The 27,537-nt window shown below is 47.3% G+C and overlaps 2 protein-coding genes across 3 annotated transcripts in view; both read left to right on the top strand.

The window, feature by feature from the left end:
• Positions 1-3,167, top strand: part of MEI1 (meiotic double-stranded break formation protein 1) — a 48,931-nt gene extending 45,764 nt beyond the window's left edge. Inside the window, exon 30 of the mRNA XM_059726188.1 lies at positions 214-3,167. Coding sequence (XP_059582171.1) covers positions 214-396 — 183 coding nt within the window. The 3' untranslated portion in view covers positions 397-3,167. The remainder of the gene's footprint in view (positions 1-213) is intronic.
• A 2,181-nt stretch (positions 3,168-5,348) lies between these two features.
• CCDC134 (coiled-coil domain containing 134) lies at positions 5,349-27,424 on the top strand. Of its 2 annotated transcripts, none has more exons than XM_019489507.2 (7): positions 5,349-5,486; positions 17,006-17,136; positions 19,668-19,789; positions 20,300-20,384; positions 21,965-22,146; positions 22,410-22,481; positions 25,042-27,424. In XM_019489507.2, the coding sequence occupies exons 1-7, from the start codon at positions 5,392-5,394 to the stop codon at positions 25,165-25,167; spliced, it is 813 nt and encodes a 270-aa protein (XP_019345052.2). In that variant the 5' UTR covers positions 5,349-5,391; the 3' UTR covers positions 25,168-27,424. The 2 variants fall into 2 exon arrangements, with proteins under 2 accessions (XP_019345052.2, XP_006259034.4); XM_006258972.4 differs by having other exon boundaries at positions 5,350-5,486; positions 17,024-17,136.
• The last annotated feature ends 113 nt before the right edge of the window (positions 27,425-27,537 follow it).

The following is a 27,537-nucleotide window of genomic DNA, read 5'->3' as shown; positions in this document are numbered from 1 at the left end:
GGCAAAATGATTCAACTTGTCTGCCCAGGTTGTATTATTCAATTGCTTTGAGCCTGCCCTGCTTCTTGATTCCCACCCTTTGTGCTTGTGGGGTGGAGTGTGAGTGCTTCATTCCCACAGATGGGGGTGGGGAGAGCAAGAAAATGAAGAGGCAAAGGAAGAAGCCCATCCATTACCTCTTGTTCTAGAAGTCCTTTTCACTTGGTTACTCAGGTCCAGAGCAGGCGCGATCAGAGAGAGCCAGCCCAGGCAGAGACCATTCAGACCTTACTAGAGACCCTCCCACCAAGGACCAGGACTTCTCTAAAGAATCCAGACATGATGTATCCTTTTGTAGGTTGTGCATCTTTGGCAGGTGACTTTGGCGTGGTGGCCTGGACAACTGCAGTTAGCTAAATTATAGGACAAAGGGAGTGACAAGGTGCCAGAGGGCTGGAAAAGGGCCAATGTGGTCCCCATTTTCAAAAAAGGGAGGAAGGAAGACCCAAGAAACTACAGGCCCATTAGTCTTACCTCGGTCCTGGGGAAGCTCTTTGAGAACATTATCCAGGAGCACATCTGCAAGGGACCAGCAGGGGAGATCATGGTTAGGGGCAACCAACATGGGTTCATTTGAGGCAGGTCCTGTCAGACCAACCTGGTGGCCTTCTACGACCAAGTCACAAAATCCTTGGACACAGGTGTTGCGGTGGACATAGTCTTTCTGGACTTCAGGAAGGCCTTCAACACTCTCTCACCCCATTCTCATTAACAAATTGGGCAACTGTGGCATGGATGCCTACACAGTCCGATGGGTTGTTAATTGGATGGAGGGCTGCAACCAGAGAGTGTGGTGGATGGGTCTTTTTCGACCTGGAGGGATGTGGGCAGTGGGGTCCCCCAGGGCTCGGTCCTAAGGCCTGTACTGTTCAACATCTTCATCAGTGACTTGGACGAGGGGGTGAAAAGCACCTTGTTCAAATTTGTGGATGACACTAAAATGTGGGGAGAAGTGGGCACGCTGGAGGAGAGGGAGAGGCTGCAACTAGATCTAGATAGGTTATAGGGGTGGGCGGATGAGAACAGGATGGGATTCAATACTGACAAGTGCAAGGTACTGCACCTGGGGAGGAAGAACCAGCAGCATACCTACAGGCTTGGGAACTCCCTTCTGGTCAGCACAGAGGCAGAAAAGGATCTTGGTGTCATTATTGATTCCAAAATGAACATAGGCTGCCAATGTGGGGACACGGTCAGCAAGGCTAACCGCACCTTGTCATGCATCATGAGCAGGTCCAAGGTGATCCTCCCCCTCTATGTGACATTGGTCAGCCCACAGTTGGAGTACTGTGTCCAGTTCTGGGCGCTGCACTTCAGAATAGGGATCTGGAGAGCATTGAGAGGGTCCAGAGGAGGGCCACTCGTATGATCAGGGGGCAGCAAGGCAGGCCCTACAAGCAGAGGCTATGGGACCTGAACCTGTTCAGCCTCCACAAGAGAAGGCTGAGAGGGGATCTGGTGACCATCTACAAATCGGCCAAGGGGGACCAGAAGGCTATGGGAGAGTTCCTGTTCCCCTGAGCACTACCAGGAGTAACGAGGAATAACGGCCATAAGTTGACCGAGCGTAGATTCAGGTTAGATATCAGGAGGCACTACTTCACAGTCAGGGCGGCTAGGATCTGGAACCAACTTCCAAGGGAAGTGGTGCTTGCTTCTATCCTGGGGAGTCTTCAAAAGGCTAGATAATCACCTAGCCAGGGTCGTTTGACCCCAGCATCCTTTCCTGCCTATGGCAGGGGGTCGGACTTGATGATTTGTTCAGGTCCCTTCCGACCCTACCTGCTATGAAACTGTGATAACAACTTGTTCCTTTCTCCCTGTATTGCAAACACTCTGGTGCGGGTTGTGTTGATGCATGCAACAGGGATGTCTGACAGAATAAGCACAAGTCTAGGAGTGGTAAGGTTTGCCCTGGCAGAGGCTCCCACCAAGGGTGAGCAATTCACTTAAATTCTTACGTCTGCCTCAGCTCTTTCACTGCTATCTCATGGTGATGCTTGCTTGCCTTTCCCTCAGGAGTGGCACGGAGATAGCTGAATGCTTGTACTTGGAAGACAACAAACCCTAAGAAAATACTAACTACCAGACCTGGTGAAAAGGGCAGCAGGCATGTCTGGTGACTCTGCCAAGCAGCACCCCTGCTCTGCCTTAACTGGAAGCAGAGGAGATGGACCCTACTACTGGCTGCAGCCTTCCCAGCCACAGGGATGGGTTGCCCCTAGTCTTGACTGTGAAGAATAAATGAGTGAGCCTAGAGTTACCTGCCTAGTTAAGTGATGACTCTTCTGTCTGGTTTTACCTTTTTGGTTTGTTTGTGCAGCACTGTCTCAGCTACTTAATGCTTCTGGGGACAGAACTCTTGACCCTGCAGGGGACCCTGCTCATAGTAGATGATGCTGTTATGAATCATATGCACTACAATATTTGCAAGGAATGTCTTTCACCTTTGAAGATCACATGGGAACAAATCCCCAAATATGTCTTTTCAGTAAACTCTGTCTGGTTAGTAATCAGCACCCACTGACTGGTAGGCACAACCTTGGGGGTATTCCTGCCAGACTGCTCCATGCTGGGAGCTCAGGTTTTTACCAGAGTAGAAGTTGTCAACCTGGAGACTCTGTGGGGATTTCCTGCAATTCTTTTCTGTGTTTATGTGCATGGAGGAGGGAATGAGTGACTTGAAGGGATATCCTGTGGTCTTGCTAAGAAGGCAGCTCCCTTTTTCCTTTTTTAAAAAAAAGTGGTCTTCAGCTACCGGAGGGTCTCTGAATTTGTTTTTAAAAAGGGATTCTGGATGCATTTGAAGGTGGGGTGTGTGGGGGGTGGTCTGAAAGTAGGCTTTCCTGCACAGTTCATTTTGTTTTTTATTCATGACACTGATGTCAGATGCCTGGGAGGAGTGGCAGTCTCTCTCTCGCACGTCAGAGACTGATATAAGAGGCAGGACATACTGAGAAGGCAGAGAATTGAGAAATAAGGAACAGATGGAATAAGAGACCATTTCTAACTTCCTTGCCAGGCAGTGGTTTGGAGAAGGCTTATAACAGGAGTGATTTCTAGCCTGCTTTTGAAAGCTGTTTGTTCTGTTGTTGGAAAGCAACCACAAAATAAAATTTTGGAATGTCCCTCTCTCTATTTGTTGGCAGTGACTTTGCAGGAGCCATGTAGCACAGACTCACATCTATCAGTGCACGTTTATCTTGCCAACAGCACTGACTCCACATTGGGCAGCCCTGTCAAGGGACAGGTTCTTATTGGTGTGCTGCTGCCCTTTCACACTCAAGCTGCTTGCGCCTTTTTTGGCTGATGAAGGTGCTTGATACTACTGTACTTCCCGAGTGGCTCTGGGTGAGCACTGTCAGCTTGTAGTACAGCAGTGGCTAAAGTAGATTGGGACAGGAGAGAGAGCTCTCAGCGTGACCAAGGAGAGAAGGGGATCTTGGCACGAGACTTGTCTTACCCAAGCCAGTGTGGGAAGGAAGTTAAGAGGCTCCCTTCTGCCTTTAGCAGGGAACTTGTTAACTCTGCCCTGGAGTCTCCTGTTGGAGCCTCTTGTTTCCTCTTGATAAGAGGAATTAAAAAGAAGAGTTCTCTGCCTATGTATCACTTGTTCTTCAGAACTGTGGTGACATGGGAACCTGTTATGATCTCCTAAAGGTACCATGTACTCCATGCACGCTTGTTTCCTGTGACCTTCCACTGACTATAAAGTTGACTGCAGCCTCAAGCTGCCACCACTTGGCACAGACAAAGGTTGTTCTAGAAGGTCCCCATCCATTGTATCCCCTCTTCTCATCCATGTGCACCTTGGAGCCAACATCCTCAACCTATTGTCACAATGCCATCTTTCCAAGTGTGGCCTTAGTCACAAGTGAAACCTTTGCTACTGCTTCAGGTCTCTAAAACTCTCCCTTCCACCTTCTTGTTCACTGACCGCCTCATCTGAGATGTACAGACACAAGACGCACCCTTTTCCTGCCGCCTGCAGCTGGTACCCCACGGCCACCAGACCTAAGGGGTGAGTCTTTGAAGCAGGGGTAGATCCAGGGGGCTGCACTAGTGCAGCTGCACTTCCCTTTTGATTCCTGCTCCACCCAAAGTTTAAAACCACTGTCTGGCAGTGGCAGAAGTATTTCTAGTCAGGCTGCAATGAGGGAGTTGCTTGACTGCAGGGCTCATTATCATCTACCCGCTTCCTTCTAAGCTCTTCATTCCACAGGTGATGACAATATTTCCTTGTTAATGGTCTTGCTGTTGCTAGCCTTTCTTCTGCCATTCTGCTGCCTGTTCACTGCTCCTGGATGCGAAACTCCTGTTTCACAGCCCCACAGATTTGTTTTTGAATTCATTCCAGTAAAATACTATTTATTTGTCAGTCTTAAGCTGAATAGTGCAGCCCTTAGCCCCGGCAGAAGAGGAAAGCCTCTAGTTTTTTTCACTTGGAGAAAAAAACATGTTGCATTATATGTAATGAGGCATCTCACCCTCTGCCACCCCCTTTTCTTAACATCCTAGATCAGCCCATGCTTCTCAGTCTCCCCTTCAACCACTGGCCTGACTTGGCTGAGATGCTGTAGCTCTCCATGGTGAGGCCTTTTTAAGGCCTCAGTCCCACAGAGCCTGGTATAGATGGCAAACTCTGTGAGCCCGTGTCAGAATCAGAGCTGTAGGGCTGGAAGGGACCTCAGGAGGTCACCTAGCTCAACCCCCTGTTCCAACCAGGACCAGTCCCAACTATCTCAACCCAGCCAAGGCTTTGTCTAGCCAGGGCTTAAGAACCTCCAAGGCCAGAGATTGCACCGCCTCTGGGCAACCTGTTCCAGTGCTTTACTACCCTCCTCGTGAGAAAGTCTGTCCTAATATCTAATCCAAATCTCCCTTGCTACAACTTGAAACCATTGCTCCTTGTTCTGTCACCTGCTGAGAACAGCCCAGCTCCATCCTCTCTGGATTCCCCCTTCATGGAGCTGGAGGCCGCTATCAAATCCCCCTCCCCTCACTCTTCTCTTCTCCACACGAAATAAGCTCAGTTCCCTCAGCCGCTCCTCAGAAGTCATGTCCCCCAGCCTCTGACCCCTTTGTTGCCCCCTGCTGGACTGTCTCCAACCTCTAGCGGAGGGCAAGCCTGGACGCGGGACTCCGGATGTGGCCTCAGAAAAGAGGGGAAGAGTCTGCTGGCAGCGCTCTCCTCCTTGCGGGCCTTTTGGGACACTCCTGCCCCGCGGAAGCGGAGCTTTGCCCCCAGGCCGGGGGTTGCGGGTCCCAGGCTGCCCTCGGGCCCGCCCGCCGCTCCCCGCAGGCCCCGGGCACCCCGCGCCGGCCCAGGCGGGGACACGAGGCGCGCGGTGCATGCCGGTTTGCTGCGCGCCAGGCGGCCCCGCGGCCGGGAAGGGGAGGAGCGGCAGCGGCGGCAGCAGGAGCCGCATGACAGCCCCAGCGGGCAGGTGAGGGGCCGGGGCCGGGGCCGGGGCCGGGGCGGCTGGTCCCGCGCTGCCCTGTTGGATGCGGGGGTAGGTCCCGTCGCAGTGCCCGGCCCGCCCGCGCTGCCCGGCGAGGGGGGCCCCGGGGGCCGGAGCGCTGCCCCCAGCCCTGCAGCCGGCGGGAGCTCCGCGCGGCGGGGGTCCTGGCTTCTGCCGCTGAGGGGGCTGCAGGGGGGCCCGAGCCAGCTCCGGCGCAGGGACCGGGGTGATCCGTGGCCCCCGCTTCCACCCAGGGGGCAGGCTTGGCACGGAGGAGCGGCTGGGGGGCTGCTGGCCCACCTCCTCCTGGCCCTAGCCACGCTGGCCGCCTCGGCCTCTTGCGGGCTAAGAGCGAGCGTGGGAAGCATGAGTGACTGGTGCCTCCTGCATTGGGGGGCACCCGCAGAAGCCGCCTGCCCTGTTGCGGTGTGCGGCACCAGCCCTACTGACAGCATCAGTGTCGGCTGTCGGGGGGGCACCGTGCACCCCCTACCAGTCGCCTGTGGTAGGAAGTATCCGAAGTTTGGGGCTAAAGAGCCTGGGGCAGAGAACGCTTGGCTGTGGCATCTGGGCGCATCCGAACTCGGAGACCTGGGCTTGGGCCTGTGGGTAGGACGCCTGCCAGCGGTTCAGGAGTATCTGAAGTCCCAGGGCGAGAGCCTGGGACAGAGGATGCTTGCCAGTGGTAGTGCCTGGCTACAACTTGCCTACAAGTATGCTACGCCGTACAAGGTGTTGAGAAGGATTGAGTTTTGCCTGCTGAATCCACACGGTATTTGGGATGGTTGAGTTCTGCTCAGCCGATATAATTTGGAACTCATTTGGCTGATTTGACCTGGAGCACAAAAAATATTATTAATAATAATTAAAAAAAATCTGTCTACCAGTGAGGACGCTCTGGCTGGGAGGACCCTTGGGGACCGTGGGGCCGCTTTTCTGTCCCTCATCCTTTCATGTTTCCCCACAGTTTCACTAGGCAGGAGTCCGCTGGGTCCTTTGATGCATTCAAGGGCCAGTGGGCACTGGCTGGTGTGCTCTGTTGGTGTGTGTGTCATGTTCCCCCCCCCCCCCACTTTGAACTTCTGACTTTGTTCCTGCCCCTGTTTCCCTGTTTTCTCTTTAGTTGTGCCCCAAAATCAATTGGTGTATACCCAAGAGCTCCCATGTCACACCATAGCAGAGGGGAGATGCTGAAAGGGAGAGTGAACTGGGTATGACCAGGGTTTTTTCCCCACTTCCTCTCTCACTTACAGCCTCCAGCATTTAGGGCTTAGGAAAGTCTGATTCAGATGGTGCCCCTCACTCCTGTGCTCAATAGCGACTAATGCCCCTTTGCTTCAAGAATGCATCCAATCTCTTTTTGAACCTGGCTAAACTGTCAGCGTCCACAGCACCTGGTGGCAAGGAGATCCACACTGTAATGACACGCTGTGTGGAAAGGAACTTCCTTTTGTTAATTTTAAACTGCCTTCATTTTATGGGCCTTAATTCTTAAAACTGGGCAGTGCCCAGGATCATTTGTTCCTACTTACAAGGGTCAGTTTCTGACTGCACCTGAGTCCATTATATTCTGGGCATGAAAGTGGTTCTGAAAACACTGAGTTGGATCGTCATGTTGGGTAAGCCCAGATCTGGTACCTTGTGTCTGACCCCAGTGTGAGCTTAGGAGGGAAAGGAGAGGAATACCATTAAGAGGTGTCTGGGTTCTGTGTGAGCTGGTGTCCCTGGTAGTGGGTCAGGCCTCTTAGAGAGAGGCTTAAGCTCCCTGCAGTACATGGCAGTACTGTATCACAGTGGGGGAGGATTTATCCCCAGTCCCATGCATATCTTGCCCCCAACCTTTCCCTCCCAGTTGCTGCAGGTGCTCAGGATGATACTAAAAGACACTGAGGGCCATTCAGTACCATGCAGTTACTCTGGTATAGGACCTACCTTGTGTGACCCTAACAGATGACCCCTGCTTAATGTGCCCCCAGAGTCTATATGAGCATTCATGATGGTTTAATTCACATTTCTAGATTGCTTTGATCTCCCCTGCAGTTCCTTCTCAGCATATCCCAATAGATAATCCCTCTGAAATGCTTAGGAGAAATAATTTTCTTTACCCTTTCTCCAGGGGAGGAAACGTGTCAGTTGTACAAAAGGCTCCGATGCAGTCTGGCACTGGATTGCTTTGTATTTAAGATCTTGCTGTCTCACATACCCACACTTATGACCCCTGTTACCATTATATTAAAATACAGGATACCAATTATAGGGGACTTTCCTCCCTTACATTGTGCTCTCACTGTTTTTTTCCTTTCTTCTCTTTACCTTATGCTGTGTGCTTTCTTTCTGTGCTCTTCCTCACCCTGTGTCCTAGGTTCTCTGAACAAGCAGGTCTTGTAAAGGACAAATGCCGATACCTGCCAAGATCTTTCCTGGCCATATTCTGACAGGTTTATGTCCCCCTTGTGCAGCACTTGCTGCTGCGTAATTGATAGCATGCAGGGGACGGGTAGATGGCCGGACTTTTCAGCATGCGGGTGGTGCAATGTAAGCTAATCTGACTTCCTCACCCTTTGGCCCTGCTTGATCACGTTTGGTTTTAGCAGCATTTAAAGAGAAGTCCCATTATCTTAGGCCTGTCTCACACAGGCTTTAGTGCTGTTGCTGCTTCTCTTGCGTGGAACATAAACGACTAACGTACACAGGACCAGATTCATCCCCAGTGCACAAGAAGGCAGCTGTCTTGGTTTCAGTAGGAGCTCCACCAATTGACACCAATTGATGATCTGTCCCAGAATATTTATCTAATCTACATGTTTATGGGGCTATTGAGGTAATTGTGTTTAAATATTCATGACCTGTTTTATCAGTATTATTTTATGCACCTAAAACGGAAAGAAGTTTGTGTCTCATTTAGTTTTCATCACTGATGTTCTCTGTGTGAGTTTGCGGGTTTTTTTGCGTTTGATGGTTAGGTTGGAGAAGGAAGCTAAATCAATCTGTTTCATAAAGGAGCAGTCTTGTGGTAAAAGCTGTGGGTTCATGAGTCCTGGACTTGCTTCCCACCTTTGCCACTTATGCCCTGGGTGACCTTAAGGGGAGTCAGTTAAGGCTCTCATTCTTAGTTCCCTGCATGCGTGGGTAGTAAGGAGAGATTTATCTCCAGATAGTATTATTGTCCCCACTTTACATTTCTGTCTCAGAGGGTTGCAGTGAGAATAAATACCCATGAGAGCTTCTGAGAAACTTGCGTAACAGGGAATCAGGGACTTGCAAAATATATAGATAGCTTATGTACTCTCTCCTTTCTGGATGGGGTGGATTTTGGATTACTGCAAGATAAATTTTAAAGCTACCACTTCCCCCTGCAAAAAACATTAAAACAGATGTGTTAACCAGTCACAAAGTCATGTCCAATCATTTTGGCTTCTGGGAAATGGAGAAACACTAGTCTAGTGGGTTTTCTGCTACCTTAGCAGCTGGACAGAGCTGCCAAAAATATTAGTGGCAACTCCTCCCTATATACAAGACCATAGCACAGGTCTTCCCTCAAGCTGGGCTTTTGGCAGTTCTGTGTCAGCAGAAATTATTTTAGCAAAGTGAAAACCTGCTTGAAAATTTTCTCTTTTGTCTGATCCTTAAGTGGGGTAAAGGGGCAAGCTTGCTAGAGAAAATGCAGAAGAACATCTATGCTTTCCATCCCATGTCCTGGCCTGGCAATCTGTCAGATTCTAACCTACTTTCAAACCAGGTCAACCAAAGAGATTAGGAATAGTTAGAACAGCTGTGTGAACCCCACTCTGGGAGGGCCATATCTACTCTCCAAACATGCTGAAGATGGTGGTTGCTGAGTAAAGATGGGTTAGAACCTGATTTAACATTAGTATTAACATCAGTTTAGCTCAGTAGTACTCAGACTGCGGATCCTGCATCACTCTTCAGCTGGTCACTTTCAGCATGCCAAAAAACACATTATCAAAGGTGTTTTCTGTTTACTGCGTGTATTAGGTGGGCCTTTCCCGCAATTGTGAATAATGCAACACGCATGTCATCTGCCTCTCTCAGGGTGAACTAATGTGCTGTAGTTTTTATACTTTTGAACCGGAGCATTTTTGCACAATTCACCCAGGCATCTGTATGCTACTGTGGTTTATGGTTAATGCCAACTGCTCACAGGGTCCCTGAGCCAGTTGGGCCATCACTGATTTAGTTAAATTGGTTTTACAGCTTGTTAGAGTTTTGGGGTAACTTCCCCTGTGTCGACAAGATTGGCGTGCATGCATATGGTCATCAGAAAGTAATTGGGATTACCGGGGTGGAAATGTACCCACTGAGGCTTCAGGAATCATCGGAGTGAGGGACTGATCTTTTAAAATCAGCTCCTTGCCATTTGCATCAAAATAATTTCCACCATCCTAGCTCTACACCCAGTGGTACTCCCTCACTTCAGCAGATTCCCTTCATCTCTGGGGTCTGCATGGATCCAGTCTTCTCAGAATCTCATCTCTGCAGGAGAATTGAATCAGTGCAGGGCAAGTGGCTGGAGCTGCACCAATATGCACTGCAGTTGTGCAGTCCCCACTAATGTCATGTCCTGGACAAGGCTGGGGGAAACTGGCCTCTGGGTCCCTGCTTTTCTTACTTCTTGCTTCTCCCCTTAGGGTGTTGGCTACAAATGTCCAACTCGGGATCCTTAAAATTCTGGTTTATTAGGCGGATTGAAGCACTGTAATGAAGTTAAATCATAAACCTTGGGGCTGGTCCACGCATGCACACAGTAGCAAGCTATGAGAGTCAGGTATACCTATCCTACAAGCACTGGAGTCTGCTGTTGATGGCCAGTCGAGGCTTCTTTCAGTGTGGTGTTATCCTCCAGAAGGGGGTCGCCGGCTGGTCCTTCTGGCTGGACAGGTTGGGTGCTGGTCAAGTTGGAGATCAAGAGGGCGCCACTGAGGGTCACTTTTCACTGCTTTTTATCTGTCCTTGGCAAACTTTGGTGACTCCCCAGTTTTCAGGTTTGCCCAATCCAGGGGTCGTTGACCCTTGTGGGACTTCCCCCTCGGTGGCTACTGGATGGCATCTGTCAGCCCCAGGGGTCGTCCACATGTATGTGCTTGTTTGGGAGTCCATTGATGAATTTTGAATAGGGCTCTGGGAGCGGTTGATCTGGAGATATTCATCCCAAAAGTTGGCCCCCCGGCATTGATTAACTCAGGCCAGGGCTTCTAGCCCTTGATCAGTGACGTTTAGAGACGTCCCGGTTGCTACATTGTCTTCTATTGATTTCTTCCTGGTTGATCTGCAGTTTTTTTAGGTGTTAATTGCTGTCTGCTACTGTGTTACGCATTCAATCACTGATTCACTGGCTCTTTCAGGGGCCAGCCTGATACAGGGAAGCCGCATTTTGACTCCTGCCCTTGTTAACATTGTTACTAAACACATTTACAGTTGAAAGTTGAAAGGTGAGGAGTATAAAGTATAAGCTACAAATGCCATGGCACACAAATAGATAAAAACACCAAAATACACGGAGAGATACAAAATGCACACATACAAATTTTAAAACACAATTCCTTATCTTAAAGTGAAAGAAAGAGGAAGGAAGAAAAGGTAGAAGAGGAAAAACATATTCAAAGAGGGGAGAGCAAATGCAGGCAAGAGGAAAAGGGGGCTTTCTGCTACAAGGGAATTGGTTAGTTGTTCACAGCCTCAATTAGCTCCTCTTCTACCTGTGTCAGCTGCTGCCTGTAGTCGTGTTTTGTGTCAGCACTGCAGGACAGAGACTGGCCACTGCTTCCCTTCACCAATGGCTCTCCACCTCCCTTGAGGGGGATCTTGCGTGTTTCTTTGCCATTCTCCTCCTTTCATCATAGAAAACAAGGGTTTTTTATGCTGTGAACTGCTTGAAAGGAGCCTTTGTTTCAAGAGACCTTTTGAGGAAAAAGCAGCTGCAGGCTCTGACCCAGATGATTCAGCCACGGCAGAACCCACCACGGAACCATTTTGGGCAGCAGAATGCAAAGTTTACAAGGCAGCAATCCTGTCCTGGGCCTTTCCATAGACTGGTGCTGTCACTCACTTGCAGTCTGGGCAAGAACCCCAACAGACTGACAGACTGACTCCAGTTGCAGCATGTTTTTCCCCCAGTTCCCTCTTACTTCCCACGGCTGTGGCATTGCATATTCAACACCTGTGCCTTCTCTCAAGGATGAGCATGGGGGCACACAGAATCAGATGGCTGGATCCCAAAGCCAATGCTGCCAATCCTGTGTTGGTCTGTAGGTTGTTCCTTTTCCTCTTGTCCAAGGCCCAACTTGGCTACTGAGTTGAAGAGAGCCAAGGGCATTATCATGATGTGTGGAGAAAACTTTGCCATCTACGGTCTTATCAGAGAGGCTTGACCTCAGGGATGGAACACCGCATAACGGCTTTTGAAATCTGGTGTCAGCTGGTACCTCAGTTTCACCACCTGTAAAATGGGAATAATGATACTGACTGACCTCTTCTCTGATGAGACTGACCTGATCTGCTGATGAAAAGCAGTGTATGGGAGCTGAGTCTTGTTTTATAATGGGAGCACATAGATACATTAGTATCTGCACTTGCTCCCTTTGGCCCTAGAGGTCTCTGAAATTAAGCAAAAGACATACATTTTACTGCACCCATCATGTTGTCTAATATCTTACCTTTCTGCTTAATGTTGTACTGCCTGCCTCTGAATGGGTTAGTCTGCTGTGGTGGCATTTGCAATTCCAGGGGAGAGAAGTTTAGTTGCTTGATTCACAATGAGATTTAAAGCTACCAGTCTGAATTTACTCCACTTCTCCATGGAGCAGATTTTCTGCTTGGGAAGAACTGTCTTGCAGTGTTTGTTATGCTTCAGTGAGGGGTTTGGTGTAGTCAGGTATCAGCTTTTCTCTCTAGTGGTCTGGAACTGGTTTGGGGACAGGGCAGAGGCTGTCTAGCTGGCACTGTTGCTCTCCAAATTTAACATTGTTGTTTGTGTTCATTTTCCATCAGATAAGCAGAAGAAACTCTTAGAAAGAGTGGCTTGTGATGTCCCACAAGGAGTTCCTCCTGTAATCTCTTGGGTGCTGGCTGGCTTATTGGAAACCTCATCTGTCTGAACTGGCTGCTGTGGATCCCAGTGCCTGAATAGATTTCATAGACATTAGGGCTGGAAGGGACCTCGGAAGATCATCGAGTCCAGCCCCCTGCCCAAAGGGCAGGACGTCAGCTGGGGTCATAGGATCCCAGCAAGATAAGCATCCAGTTTCATCTTGAAGGTGTTCAACGAAGGCGCTTGAACCACCTCCGGTGGCAGGCCGTTCCAGACCTTGGGGGCTCGGACAGTAAAGAAATTCTTCCTTATGTCCAGCCTGAAACGGTCTTGCAGTAGTTTGTGACCATTCAACCTAGTTGTCATCCCTTGGGGCGCTCTGGTGAACAAATGTTCCCCCAGATACTGGTGGTCACCCCTGATAAACTTGTAGGTGGCCATCAGATCACCCCTGAGCCTGCGCTTTTTCAGGCTAAAGAGCCCCAGGGCTCTCAGCCTGTCATCATAGGGTCTGCTTCCCTGACCTCTGATCATGCGCGTGGCTCTTCTCTGGACTCTCTCAAGCTTCTCCACATCCTTTTTGAATTGTGGAGCCCAAAAACTGGACACAGTACTCCAGTTGCGGCCTCACTAAGGCCAAGTACAGGGGGAGAATGACATCCTGGGATTTGCTTGAGAAGCATCTATGAATAACCAGGTAGCAATTTTTTTTACACCTAAGCAGTCCTAGAACACACGCAAAGAAACCAGTACCTGGAGAGGAGGCAGATATTTGTTTGTGCCAGGAGTTATGCACTCTTCTTACCCTGCCATGGTTCTTCTTTGCTTCTTTCTCAGTTCACATCTGGCAATACTTATATTTAAGAATGTTAATTATGTGGGGAGATTACATGCAACTCTATAGGATATGTAACTGCTTCCCATGTTATACATCTGTAGTGTCAGGATGGAGCGAAGTAGAAAACACCTTTTTTTCTGTATCTATCCTACCTCTGCCAAAGCACAGTTTGTGTGATGGGAAAGGATATTCCCGTTACAGATTTAGGCCCTGTTCCACCATTCTTCTTCTTGCAGACCTCCACTGAAGTTGATGGGGCTGTCTGCATGAAGTTTGTTGTAGCATTAGGGTCTTAGTAAGGAATATGGCTGCCAGGGTGCCTAATGCTACTCTATAGTGCTTGGTACCATTGTATTTGGAATCCTATACAGGCAACCCCCACTTAACGCTGTTTTGCTTAGCACTATTTTGCTATAATGCTCATTTTACATTGATACCTGATTCCATTTAGCGCTCAGCAAGTTTCGTTATAACATTCATGGGCATCTTATGGGAAAATTGGTTTTGCTTAATGCTATTCCACTTAATGCTAATTTTTTGGGAATCAATTAAGAGTGCTAAGCGGGGGTTGCCTGTATACTGTTTTGGACCCCTGAATTATAGGCAACTGCAAAGAGTGGGAATGTGTGCTCAAAGAAAGGAGTCAATGGATTAAAGGACATTTAACCAATTGAACCCCCTCAGCTGGATTTATCACTTTTCCACTTAATCTCTTAAATGACAAGGAGACTGTTCAGGCCATCCAAAGGCAAATGGACTTTGATTAGTTCTACTCTACTAATTAGCACCTTAACAGAAAAGAAAGGAAAATATAAAAAGTACAAGGTACAGGTTTCCCTACCAAGCCTTCCTTCCTCTATTTTTCCTGGTGGCCTCACAGGGCACAGTGGGAATAGATCTACCTATTTCCAGATCTGTTCCTGAAGTTACTGTTTGTGGATCTGACTTTCATAGGCTTGGACAGTAATTTTAAACTTTTTAGACTCCAGGCAGCCCTCCATAACTTTTCTGAATTTACCAGCACCACATTTCAGGAACTAGTTTCACTCTTTTTTTTTTTTTTTGACTATGGAAAAAAATAGAGCAATTCTTCCGTTATAAAGAACTCGGAGAGACCACAACAGGCCAGAATGTTTTTGACACTCTGGGATTCTTATTTAAAATCTCTGGGTTTACCTTGTGAATCACATGTAGGTGTTTGCACACATAATGGTACTAATATTCTGAAGCACCCTTAGAAGGCTCTCAGAGTGCTGCATCTCTCTGGCTGGGAATTATTGGTCTAGGGAAAAGGGTGGAACATTTAAGGGGCTTTCGTTTGTTCTCGGGGTCCTGGAGAACCAGTTCAAACCAGTTCTCGTTGGTCCTGGAAAGGTGTCAGACTAGATGTAAAACTCTGGGAAAGATTTGGTTCCTAAGAAGGAAGATTCCATATCTTTACCTGGTTTATTATTTTGGCCTTCCTAGACTGGAGGGTGCCCATTAATCCATATCTTATTTAACTTATTTTACGCTAAGCATCTTAACACATTTTTTTTATGCCTTTCTTAGAGGCTTCTGGGCAGTTAGTTAAAGCCAGCGCATGAGTATACAATTAACCATATTGTAGTACAAAGGTGATATACAGTTAAGTAATTCTCTAAACACTATCAATATGCTTGCAACTAAAACTGTAGCATGCCCTTTATATACAGTTTTTATTATAATGCATGTCAGCAGCCTGTGTCAGCAAAGTGGGAAGATAAAAAGAGTAGCAGGTAAAACAGCAGGGAGCGGAGTTAAGAGTCTGATGAGAAGGAGATTAAGAAGGGGAATCTTAACAGGACTGTGCAGATAATACGTTCATGGAGCTAATAGCACATGTCTAAGAAGAGGCATAACAACCGAACATGAAAAGTAAAACTGGGCAGGTGAGCTGTCAGGAAGAAGTTCTTGTGAAAGTGATTTAAGCCACTAGGACAGAAGGCAAAGGTTAAAAGAATAGATTAATTCAGACACTGACAGATAAGGAATTACTGATCTTGATGAGACCCCAGGCCTGTCTTGTCTAATATCTCTGCCTTCGGCTATGTAAACATTGGCACTTGATGTACCTTGCTTCCACCAGTAACTACTGCCTGCCACTTCAGATTATGGTGTAGCCCTCATTCCCCTTATCTGCAGATCTGGTAGAATCAGAATCATGGGAAAACAGGTCTGGAAGGGACTTCAGGGGGTTATCTAATCTAACCCCCTGCTCAGTCAGGATCACCCCTGTCTAAACTTTCGCATACAAGTGCGTGGGTAACCTACACCTGGAAACGTCCAGGGATGAAGTACACCCTGTATAAGTAATCAGTTCCAGTGCTTAACCCACCTCATTGTAAATACATTCTTCCTAATATCCAACCTAAATTTCCCTTGTTGCAATTTAAAACTGTTACTTCTTGTCCTATCCCCCGCTAGCACAAAGAATAATTTTTCACCATCACCTTTTTAACCAACCTTCTGGAATTTGAAGACTTATCAAATCCCCACTCAGTCTTCTTTTCTCTTGACTAAATCATCCAAGTTCTTCCAACCTTTTCTCATAAATCACGTTTCCTAAACGTGTGGATGTAGGATTTTGAAAAAGGGGGTGCAAATGGTGTGGTGCACCATCACATATAACATAACATATATTTTTCTCAAGTTAAAGAGAAACTAGAAGATTTACTCATATTCAAGGGGACTAGCACGATATTACTCAGTTTAAGATTAAAGCAAAAACAAATACAATTTTATTGGTATGTACACTGATTTGCTAGATTCGGTTTAAAAACCCAACAAGCTAGGCAAAAATAGAACAAATATATTGTTTTATTACTCCTGTAGTCATGATAGTTAAATGTATAATTCTTATTTAGACTTATTAAACAAAATCTAGCCTTCCAGAGTATCTTGACAGAGCATTCAGCACTTCATTATCAGTCATTGCCACACCTGAGTTAATGTTCATCTGAATTAACATTACCACCTGTAAATTTGTTTTTAGTTAGAACCAAAAACAGTTTGAAGGGCTGTGAGTGGAAAAGAGGTATTACTGGGAATGGCTAACAGACAGCAACATGGCAGACTAAAGGATATTTTGATAATCAAACATCGGACCATTAAAAAGGAGAGAGGGTTGTTAATGCTTGTGGAGTGAAGCGAAATTGACAGAAATCCAATAGATGATAATGAGCCATGAAGTCAGTTGATTCCCTCAGCACTGCTTGACTAGAAATGATGCTGCCTGTGCCAGGCAGTTGGTTTTAACCTTTGGGTGGAGCAAGAACCAAAGGGGGGGTGCAACTGCACCCGCCCATCTCCTAGATCCACCCCTGTTCCTAGACTTTGAATAATTTTTGTTGCTCTCTGTCCAAAGTGCTGTGCCCAAAACTGGACACAGTACTCTAGGTGAGACCTAACCAGTGCTGAATAGAAGTCAGGGATTAGAAAAGGGAAGGGGGAAATGGGAACAAGGAAGTTGAGAAAGTAGGTATTCTTCTATAAAAGGATCCCGTCTCCTAGGGAAGGTATTTTGGACCAAATGTCGTTGGTGGGTTTTGTGGCTGGGACATGTTGGGGAAGATTGTATGTCTCATTTAGTTTGTGAAGTCTTTTGTTCCAATCCAGGACTGTAGACATGGATTTTCTATGGGTTGGCGCCTTTGTGTTCCTCCTAGTATTGTCCAAGGGCAACTCTTCAGACACAGAGAAGCAGAGGACAGACTCTGGCTTGGAAATCTGTATCCTTTTCTGTGGACCTTTGCTATGTGTGAGGTTGAGGAGAACTAGGAGAGAGCTCTCAGTATTATGAGGATTAAACACCAAGGAGGAAGAGGTGCTAATTAGGGCACTTAAGGGTGTTATAATCAGGGATAAGAAGATAAAAGTGAACTAAGGACAATGCAAATTGGATAATGGCACATATTTTATAGGAGTGGAATAATCTCCCAAGAGAGGTGGTAGAAGCATCAACTAGATCCTTTAGGCTGAGCAAAAGAATAGAGAAAGCACAGCGTGGAGTAGTTAGCTAAAGGATGGGTGAGGAACCAGAGATGAGCTGTAAGGTTGACTCTGTTATTGCACTTGCACCAGAACTGCTGAGCTGCTGCTGCCTTGCTCTTCTACAGAGAGGATTTAATCAGGCTTATGGGTTTAGAGTCACAGAATCATGGAAAAACAGGGCTGGAGGGGACTTCCATAGGTCATCTGCTCCAGCTTTCTGCCTGAGGCAGGATCATCCTTATCCAAACCCATTGTCTGACCTGTTAGCAAACCTACATACAGCTACAAGTCATAATACCTTAACCTGCCACACACAGATAAAGCAAGAGTACCACAGCAGTCAATGTTCTGCTGCTGCAAAGGTTGATAAAATACATTAGAGAGATCCAAGAAAGAGGGCCATGGCCCTCTGGTACAGAGGAAAGCAAAACCTTCCACAGCCCATACCAATCTCACCATGGTGTAGTATTCCTTCCTGACCCCAAATACAGAGATTGGTCTGACCCTGAGTAGAGGGGCAAGATCCTCTAGCCAGGAATCTCTACATTTAAGTTTCAGGAGGAGCACTGGCACACTCCAGTCAAAATCCCCAGCCTTTGCTGCAGCCCAATGCCTCTGAGGGAGGCAAATCCCTCCCACAACAGCTATAGCAGCAGGAGGGGGAAAAAATCCTTCCCAGCCCCATGTGTCAACCAGCAAAGCCCAGAAGCATAGGAAAAACCCATAGTAGAACAAAGGGAGAGCTTACTCCTAGATCATCCCTGACCAGTGCTTGTCAGGCCTCCATCACTGAAGGTGTTCAAGAAGAGATGTCACAGCTTCCCTAGGCGGTCTATTCCACTGCCTAACTGCTCTGACAGTGAAGAAGTTTTCCTGATATCCAATCTCTATCTACTTTGCAACTTCAAGCCATTGGTCTGCAACCTACTCTCTGTAGCAAGTGAAAAAAGGGGTTTTTTCCTCATCTGTATAACAGTCCTTCAGGTATCTGTAGATTGCTGTCATTTCTCCACTACTGATTTACTTGCATGCTGCCTGCATCCCTTCAGTGTTTTATCAGGGCAGGGAGCAATTTATCAGCAGGACACATATACATTTATGGAGCACAGTATTCCTTTCTGCTCATCACCCTTGCTGCACTGGGTTTGATAATGCCTCTTAATGAGAATATCTTGGTGCCCATAAAAATGATCGCCGGGTGAAAGCAACTTTGAACTGAAAATTTAACAAAGACATATGGAGTAGCTGAGAGCAATGGCTTAGTGCTCAGGGTTCCCTGTTGGAGTGGCTTTATTGTACATGTTTCACTCAGCCTGATTTACATCTTTTCTGTGCTCATCATTCCTGGAGAGTCATGTAGAAATAGCAGCAAGCACAAATTCTGTCTGGTGTGGGCCAGTGTCTTCTGATGAAAGGTTAACCAGACTGGCATTTAATAGGTATGTCTAAGATGTTCAGAGCCCATCACATATGTGAGAACTTAGAGATTGGAGATTTTATTTAAGGTAGCTATTAAGCAGCCATATGAGACTGAATACACCTGATCTCATCAGCTCTTGAAAGGTAGGCAGTCCTGGACATGGTTAGTAGTGCTTGGATGGGCAGCCATTTTGGAATGCCAGGCACCACAGAGTCAAGCCAGGGCATTGTGTCAACCCACTTAGCAAACTGTAAATCAAGACAATTAACTGAATGATAAGACTGCATTCAGCTGCATTGCTGATCCTGACCTGATGGATGGGAAGAAAAGAAAAAGGTCTGTCATCAGTCCTTCAGTTACATTGATGGTTTACAAATATACATTTCTAATTGTATAAGGGCTTAGTAGTAGTTATTACTCTCAAAGGATTGTCTGGCTTAAGGGGTTGCTGAAAGACTCCTCTTGTCTCTCTCTGCTCTTCTGCTGTGGTGGATTGGCTCAGTCAGTTGCATCCTGTTTTCATGCACCAAGAAGTCCCTAGGAGTGGCTTTGCTGCTTTGGGTAGCGTTACCTCCAGGGCACTGCATGAACCAGCATCCAGGAATGTAACCTGTTTTTTGGGTAAACTCAGCTGGGAATGGTTGAGTTTGGAACTGCAAGAAGAAAAACAACTTACAAGCACTTAAAAATCAGTCATGGAGCTTAGCTCAGCACCTGGGAAAAGAGGAGGTGGCATGTCTGTGCGAGACTTCCTAGTGAGGCTTTCAAGAGTGCCCCAGTGTTGCGTGCTCAGGCTGCAGTGGGAAGTGGGGTTCAGGGAGGCATGTGGTGTCCTTGACAGAGCTGCAGATAAGAAGCTGTTTGAAGTGAAGCGCAAGGACCAGATGAATGCACTGAAGAACCTGATCGAGCTCAATGATGTGAACCAACAATATAAAATCATTGACATCATGCTGAAGGGGCTCTTTAAAGTGAGTATTGTCTAATGAACACAGCTACTCTCTCTCCTCTAGGGCTGGGGGTGCTCTTTGGTTGCCTTCTAATCATGGATGTGGGTTCCCAACCTTTGACTGAGCAGAGAAGATGACCAGTATAGCTTAATCGGTTATAGCTTAATTTGAGTATGTGTTCCCAAGAGCGTGTCCCCATCCAAAGTGTTCACCGCAATAGGAATGTCAAAGTTGGGGCGGGAGAGCACAGGTAGGGGATGTAATAATAAAGGCCTATAGGGACAGCAAAAGTGAACTGCAAGGTTAGAGACTGCTCCTTGGGTCATGGTAGGTAGGAGGAGATGGAGCAGTGCTTGGAAACAGGGTGGGAGAGTTGGAGCACACTGCAGTACCAAGCAAAATACACACCAGGGATAGAGGAAGCAAGGTGATTGGGGCCTAAGAGGAGACTGGAGCTGGCAGAAAATCTGGGGCAGGCAGGTCATCTTGGGGATGGACAGAATAACTTGAGTTCTCTTTCTGAATGTTCAGGTGCTGGAAGACTCGCGGGCAGTCCTTATAGCTGCAGATGTGCCCCCCGATGGGCCCTTCCCTCAGGATGAGAAGCTAAAGGAAGGTAGGACTTCAATTTTTAGTCCTGGTTTCCTTTTCCGTTACTCTCTCAACTTTCTCTCCCATTCTGATTTGCTGGTTCAGGTGGGCTCACTGCAGGGGAAGCTGTCTGAAATCCCTTGACTTGTGTTAAACAAAGTTAGACTATATGATCTAAGGGTCCATTTGGCCTTTAACCTCAGGCCAAATTTCTTTCTCCTGCCTATTTCCCCTACTTTGTGCGTCTTTTTTCCTGGTGTTCAGAAGGTCCTGAAATGGGAATTGAGCCCAGTGATTCTGCCTGCTACAAGGGAAGCAGAACAGAATCTGCTGCTGTTTCTAAATGGCCCATGGAAAGAGAGTGCCTGCCTCTTTCTGTCTAGTTTGCAAAGAGAGCCCTGGAAACCACAAAGACATATTAGTCTTGTATCCTGTCTCCAACAGTCAGCAGTGCCAGGTGCTTCAATGGGATGTGTACAACTTTGCATAATGCACCTCTCTGTGGAGTACCACATACTGTGTTGGGTTGGGGGGAGAAACTTCTTCCTGAGCTTAGCTAATGGTACATTTATCACATGAAGGATGAGGACTAAGAACCCTTACAATGCCATGAACACAGGAACCCCAGACAATTTCCATGTCTTGGAGCTGTTGGTGACTAATAATAGCTTCCGAAAAAAATCACACCCCAAGGATGGAAGATGGCAAGGCCTGTGTTGTCCCTTATCCTTCTACCTGTGTCTGTGGATGGTTGGAAGGTTAATATATGAAGGAACAAAGGCCTGACCGCAGAGAGATGTGTGCAGGTCTTGCTGAGGAAAACATTCTGATTTCTAGTCAGGCAGTGCTAAGGGAATCAATTAACTTCATGGCTCATTATCATCTACTGGATTCCTGTCAGTCTTGCTTCCCTCCACAAGCATTAACAACCCTGTCTCCTTTTTAATGGTCTTGATGTTCGATTATCAAAATATCCTTTTGTTTGCCATGAGACAACTGAATTGGTTTTAAACATGTGGCTGAACGATAACAAAGGACAGGACGGCGGGGCAGCAAAATAACATGTCCTAAGACCAGGGTCTGTGATGTCAGACAATAGTCTCCCAAGGCGGGGTGGGAAGAGGTAGAGGCTGCATCACTGGCATTTTTTAAAACTAGACCTGGGCTCTGGCTCTGGGGAATTTAGTGTAGTGGCTTATCCTGCATTGGGTAGATTGGAGGGGAAGGAGACAAAACTGCCCCTTCTTCCATCCCCACTCCCTGTTGGTTGGAATGGGAGTGATCTTCCACATGGCTTATTAGAGTCAGCAGGAAGTGCTTTCAGTCCTGGACTTTGTGAGGCTGTCTGCTGCTTGGGAAAGGAGAGCAGGCTTTGCCAGGCTTGTTGTGGTGGAGTGTGAGCACTGCCTGGACCATAGATAAGGAGTCCTAAAGTGGGACTGTCATGAAGTCCTTTGGCAGCTTCCTGGGGAGCCTCTCCCTCTGCTCTGGCCAAGCAGATTAAGGCCATCCTGAGTACCTCATGGCTAGCAGGTGACCTCTGTCCATTTCTGTTTAAAAGAACAGGGCTAGTCTCCTGACTGCCATTGTGACTCTGTTCCTTAGCATATTCCCATGTGGTGGAAAACACTGCCTTTTTTGGAGATGTGGTTCTACGCTTCCCCAAGATCGTGCACCATTACTTCGATCGCAACTCCAACTGGAACAACCTGATCCGCTGGGGGATCAGCTTCTGCAACCTGACGGGAGTGTTTGACCAGGGTCCCCATTCCCAAGTGCTCGGACTGGTAAGACTGCAATTATTCATCCTTGCCCCTGCCTTGTCCCATCCTCCAGAGCAGAGATGGCCAGAGGGGAAAGGAAGTGCATGAGCACAGCTGCTGAGTCAGAGAAATGGGGAGAGGAAGGTTGGACAGAATTGAGAGGAGAGAAGCGAGTAAGAAAAAAGAAATCAGGGTGGGGGAGAGGAAGGAATTAGAGATGTGGGTTGCCACAGTAATACAGAGTGAAAGATGCTGCTCTCCAGCTCTGGTTTTGTTTTGCTCTGCAGATGGCTCAGGAGCTGGGAATTAGTGAGAAATCTCCAGATTACCGGAATCCCTTCAAAACTGACCATTCTGAGGTAAGTTGGCAAAACCAGGATGGGTGTGCTTCCTCCTCCTCCTTTTTAACTGTGCTCTAGGCATTGGGTTAGGAGTAGAGAGGCCAAAGGTGAGGAACTGGCCAAGTGTGGAGTGAAGTGGTGGGGAGGGGGAAGGGTGGAGAAGTCAGAGCTTACCTCAAACCATTTTAAGTTCGTTCACAATGGCAGTGGGTGGCCAATCCCTTTCCCACTTCCCCTGATAGCTGTGACAGCTGCCCCACCCTATAGAACTTCACTGCTCTGACTGAAGGAGGTTTATTCCACCTGTTGCTGAAGGCAAGAGATGCACTGAACTTGGGGAATGGTAGGTCCATATGCCCTTCCATTTATCTCCAACTTTGCCCTTAAAGTCCTCACAGTGGGCCCCGCTTGTCCTTTGGGGTGCAGCTCTTCCCAGAGCTTATTCATACCATTTCTGGATGGGCAGGAGAGGGACAATATCCTGAGAGGAGTTCCAGGAAAGGAGTCAAACAATTTAGAGTAATAGCAGAACTGGCTAGGGATTACATAGAGAAGCTAAATGCTTTCAAGTCAGCAGGGCTGGATGGGCTACCCAAGGGTACTGAAGGAATTGGCTGAGGTAATTTCAAAGTTGCTGGCTATCCTCTTTGAGAACTTTGGGCTTAGGCATGTTCATGGACTACAGAGATAGTAGCAGCAGTTGGAGATGTTTTGTCTGGCATCTCTAGCCCGGTAATGACGGGTAATAAATGGGGGCTAAGAGCCACGCGTCTCACCCAGGTGCTGGGAGATCCTTTCAGGGGTGCTGCTTAGCCTTAGTGCTGTCTGTGCGTGTGCAGGAGTGGTCCCAGATGATTGGAAAAGGGCAACTATAGTGCCCATCTTTAAGAAAAGGGAAGAAGGAGGATCTGGGGAACTACAAACTAGTCAGCCTGACCTTGATACCAGGAAAGAAGATGGAGCAGGTGTGAAGCACCTAAAGGAGAACAAGGTGATCAGGAACAGTTAGCATAGATTCACCAACCTGACCAACCTGATTTCCTTCTGTGATAAGGTGACAGGCTCATTGATATGGGGTGGAGGGGAGAGGGTGTGAAATAACTTGACTTTAGCAAGGTGCAGTTTCCCTACGACATTCTCATTAACAAGATAAGGAATTACAGGCTAGATTAAAGTACTGTAAAATGGATACACAGTTGGCTGGATCATCACGCTCAGTGAGTAGTCATCAATGGCTCAGTATCTACTTGGGAAGGTGGTTTCAAGTGGGGTTCCCCAGGGATCTGTTCTGGGTTTGAAATTGTTTAATATCTTCATTAAAGATTTGGACAATGGGATCAAGTGCATGCTTAGCAAATTTGCAGATGCCACCAAGTTGAGTGGAGTTGCAGACATTCTGGAGAGTAGGTTTGGATCCAGAATTACCTAGATAGCTTGGAGAAATGATCTGCAATCAGCCAGATGAGATTCAGTGAGGACAAGTGCAAAGTCCTGCAGTTTGGATGGAATAATTGCACACACAAATACAGAGTGAGGAATGACTGGCTAGGCTGCAGCACTGCAGAGAAGGACCTGGGGTTACAGTAGATCATAAACTGAATTTGAGTCAACAGTGTGCTCTTGTTCCAAAAAAAGCTAACAGCACACTGGGTTGTATTAATAGGAGTGTCGCTTGCAAATCAAGGGAAGTGATTCTTCTGTTGTACTGTATTCAGTACTGGTGAGGCATCAGCTGGAGTTGTGTGTCCAGTTTTGAGCCTGAGATTTGAAGTAGAATATGAACAAATTGGAAAGAGTCCAGCAGAGCAACAGAAAAGATTAGGGACCTCAGAAGCAAGAGTTACGAGGAAAATCTGAAAGATTTATTTAGTCTGGAGAAGAGAAAACTATGGGGGGATTTTATAACAGTCTTTAAATACCCAAAGGATGATTACAGAGAGGATGGAGATGGGCTTTTCTCTGTGGACAGGACTATGAACAAAGGACTTGAGGTGCAGCAAAAGAAATTTAGGTTGAAGATTAGGAGGAACTTTCTGACAATGAGGGTGATCAGGCATTGGAACGGGCTGCCTAGAGAAGCTGTGGAATCTCCATCCCTGGGCATTTTCAAGAGCAAGTTAAACCGACACTTAGCTGGGGTGGCTTAGTCAGGGACAATTCTGCCTTGAGCGGGGGACTAGACTAGATGACATTGTGAGGTCCCTTCCAGCCCTATTTTTATGATTGGGTCTTCAAAATGGGGACTGCAGTTCCTGTTCTCAGAAGTATTGGGACCTGGTTTGTCTCTTCCTTGACACCTGATTTAAAGCCCTCTGGTGTCAGCCTGTTAACCTCAGCGTGCTTTGTATCAGGCCTTTAGCTGGAAGTAAATCCCTTGAAATCAGCCAGGCTATCACAGGGGTATGTGCACAGAGAATCTATCACTCTGTGTACTTTGAGGCTTAATTAACTAGTTGGGAAAGGGGGAGGAGATTGGAGGGGAGGGTGAGGGGAGGCATATTCTGAGACCTCTGAGGTGCTACATTTGCATTTCCCTTAACTTCCATGCTGTGTACCAAGCTTGTCCCTCTACTTGCAGTTTTTTCCTGGTGCGGACACATTCCAGAAGGCCCTCCGAGAGGAAGAGAAACGCAGAAAGAAAGAAGAGAAAAGGAAGGAAATCCGCAAGGGGCCCCGGATTTCACGCTCGCAGTCTGAGTTGTAATGATGGGACCCACCTCATCACTGGGACCCCTGCTGGCGGGAGATGCAGCAAGTGGAAGTGGAGTGTCTTACCCCCTCAGCAGCCTCAGGAAAAGGCCGGGCAGTTTACCTTTCATCTGTGCAGTGATTTTTTATTTTTCTTTTTTTTCCATGGTATATCAGTAAGGACTGGACTGAATCCTGACAAGGAACTGGGTGGAAATCCTGGCCTTTCAGTGCAACCCCTGTGAGAAAGCTCTTTGTATAAACTGGAATACAGAGAGTCTGGCAGAGAATGTTTGTTGTGTGCGCCCGAGGGATTTGCTGATGCTAAAGGTGCGAACCTGTGGAGTTGGGATGGGACTATACTGGTACTTGCTCCCTTGAGCCATAACATGGAGGGCAAGACCCCAGGACTGTGGTGTGAGCTACGTAGTTATACCTGATATCTGCCTCTCTGGAGAGTGGGAATGCATAACAAGGTGTGTGGTGGGACCAGATCCCCATCTGCTTCATGGACCTTCCATTCCTGGAGAAATGTAACGCATTTGTAAATGTTAAACAACCCCTGTCTCCCCCAGGAAAAGGGGGGCCAGCAGTGGACCAAGTGGCTTTAAAGGCAGCATTGATTTTGTGTACGTTAGTTAGCTAACAAGTTCCTCCCCCTCCAGTTACACTAAATCTCTGTGTTGTTGCACTCTCCCTCAGCCAACCAGACCTCTCATCTCCAAGTGGCTGTTTTATTAAACAGAGCTTATTTTTATAAGGCCATCGTCTGATTTGGATTTGAGAGAGCCAACACAGCTGATTCTAAATCCACATTGTGTGAAGGAGCCTGTGTTCGCAGAGCTGCTGCTAGGGGAAGGTTTCCGAGAAGGGTGGGGATGGAAGGGAGTGGGATGCTGCCAGGTTGGCAAGGACAGGCTGAGAGGGCTCACAGGAGGGTATTGTCATCATTAGGTGTCCAATCAAAAGATCGGAGTAAAGATTAAGCATGGACTTTTAAAAACAAAGGCAGCTTTTGATATTGGTGACTAGTGAGGAATCAATTTGGGTTTCAAGTCTCAACCCAATCCATGGCAGAGGGGTGCCCACATCACACACAATATTGCCACTGGTATACAGGGGTGCTCTGGCCAAAAAAGCCAGAGGAATAAGCTCTGGAGACAGAACTCTTTTCTCACAGTACCTCTGGAGAGCCCCTCAGGCTCTGAGTCTGAGTCACTTTGCTGGGGAGGCAAGGGGAAGTTTTATGTGAAATGTAATAAAAGCTGAAGAGGGGGTTTCTGTCTCCATGGCTGCTGCTTTGACATCTTGCACTCTCCATATGTTTTGGGTTGTGGGTTTTTTGGGTTTTCTTTTTTTCTTTTTGAAAACGTTTTATTTTAATGGAACAAAATAAAAGATACCAGCCCACACTATCACCAGGGTGGGAAACTCTTCTGCTGTGGAAGTGCTGGGAAGAAATGGAAGCTAATGACTGTACTTTAAAACACTGGCTCTTTGCTTTGGATCAAGCAACTGATGGTTGATGTCACCAGCTGATCAGAGGGACCAGGAGTGCGCTGTTACCAACCAACGACCTTGCTTGCTCTGGAACAAGCCTGTTCTTTTGGTCATCCAGCCGTTTTGTGCAGTTAAGCACTCTAGAAAATAGCTGGTTTCTACCCCATGTTCACATTCTCTTTCATTAGTGAGGCAAAGGTTTGCCACCCACTCTAGTCCAAATCCAGTGCTGGTTGCCAGTGAAATGATTTTGGTGGATCTCCACCATGCCCTCAGCGGACATTCATGTACAGCACAAAATCACCACACAATTTGGCATAAGTGGTAACTGCTGCTTGGAGTCTTAGGACTGGAACAGCAAAGGAATATAGGGCGCATAGGTCAGGAACTGAGGGAGCTGCATCTGAGGAACGTCCGCCTGCTTCCAGCTAGTGCAATATGCCTTCACTAGCTCAAGCACTAGAGCCCAACAAAGTCACTCTCTTCATCCAGGTCTGGACTTTTTTTTGTTGTATTTTGAGTCGCTGATTGAATCGCACAGCCCTAGACCCTAGGTCCTTCTTGCCAAGGGATCATCCTCCTGTGGGGCAGGAGGGATTCCATTGTGTGAAACTAATCTGACTTGTTGCCTTCAGACTATTCTGCAGGCCAGAGATGGGAAATGTTCTCTATTTTTAAAGACCGAATAGTCAGTGACATTTTGTTTTTTTGACATCCATTGAAATGGAAAACATTTTTTTTCCTTGAATAAATTTGAATTTTTAAAAATCAAATCTGGATCTTGTTAGTGCTTCATCTGGAGGGGGTGTTTGCTGAGTGATGTCTCTGAGAATTGTGAACTCCTATCTTCCAGGGTGTGTTGGTGCTGATATACAGCCAGGATCAG

This window comes from Alligator mississippiensis, chromosome 4, assembly GCF_030867095.1.
Source record: "Alligator mississippiensis isolate rAllMis1 chromosome 4, rAllMis1, whole genome shotgun sequence".
In the NCBI taxonomy this organism is placed as follows: Eukaryota; Metazoa; Chordata; order Crocodylia; family Alligatoridae; genus Alligator; species Alligator mississippiensis.
Note: the sequence above shows the minus strand (reverse complement) of the source record. Positions and strands in the feature narration are given on the sequence as shown.

What these genes read in the sequence shown, in the direction of transcription:
- CCDC134 (XM_019489507.2), top strand. Translation starts at nt 5,392, where the DNA reads ATGCCGGTTTGCTGCGCGCCAGGCGGCCCCGCGGCCGGGAAGGGGAGG. An exon ending in ATTCCCAAGTGCTCGGACTG is followed by an intron (nt 22,147 to 22,409) that starts GTAAGACTGCAA and finishes TTTGCTCTGCAG; the next exon opens with ATGGCTCAGGAGCTGGGAAT. An exon ending in TCAAAACTGACCATTCTGAG is followed by an intron (nt 22,482 to 25,041) that starts GTAAGTTGGCAA and finishes CTCTACTTGCAG; the next exon opens with TTTTTTCCTGGTGCGGACAC.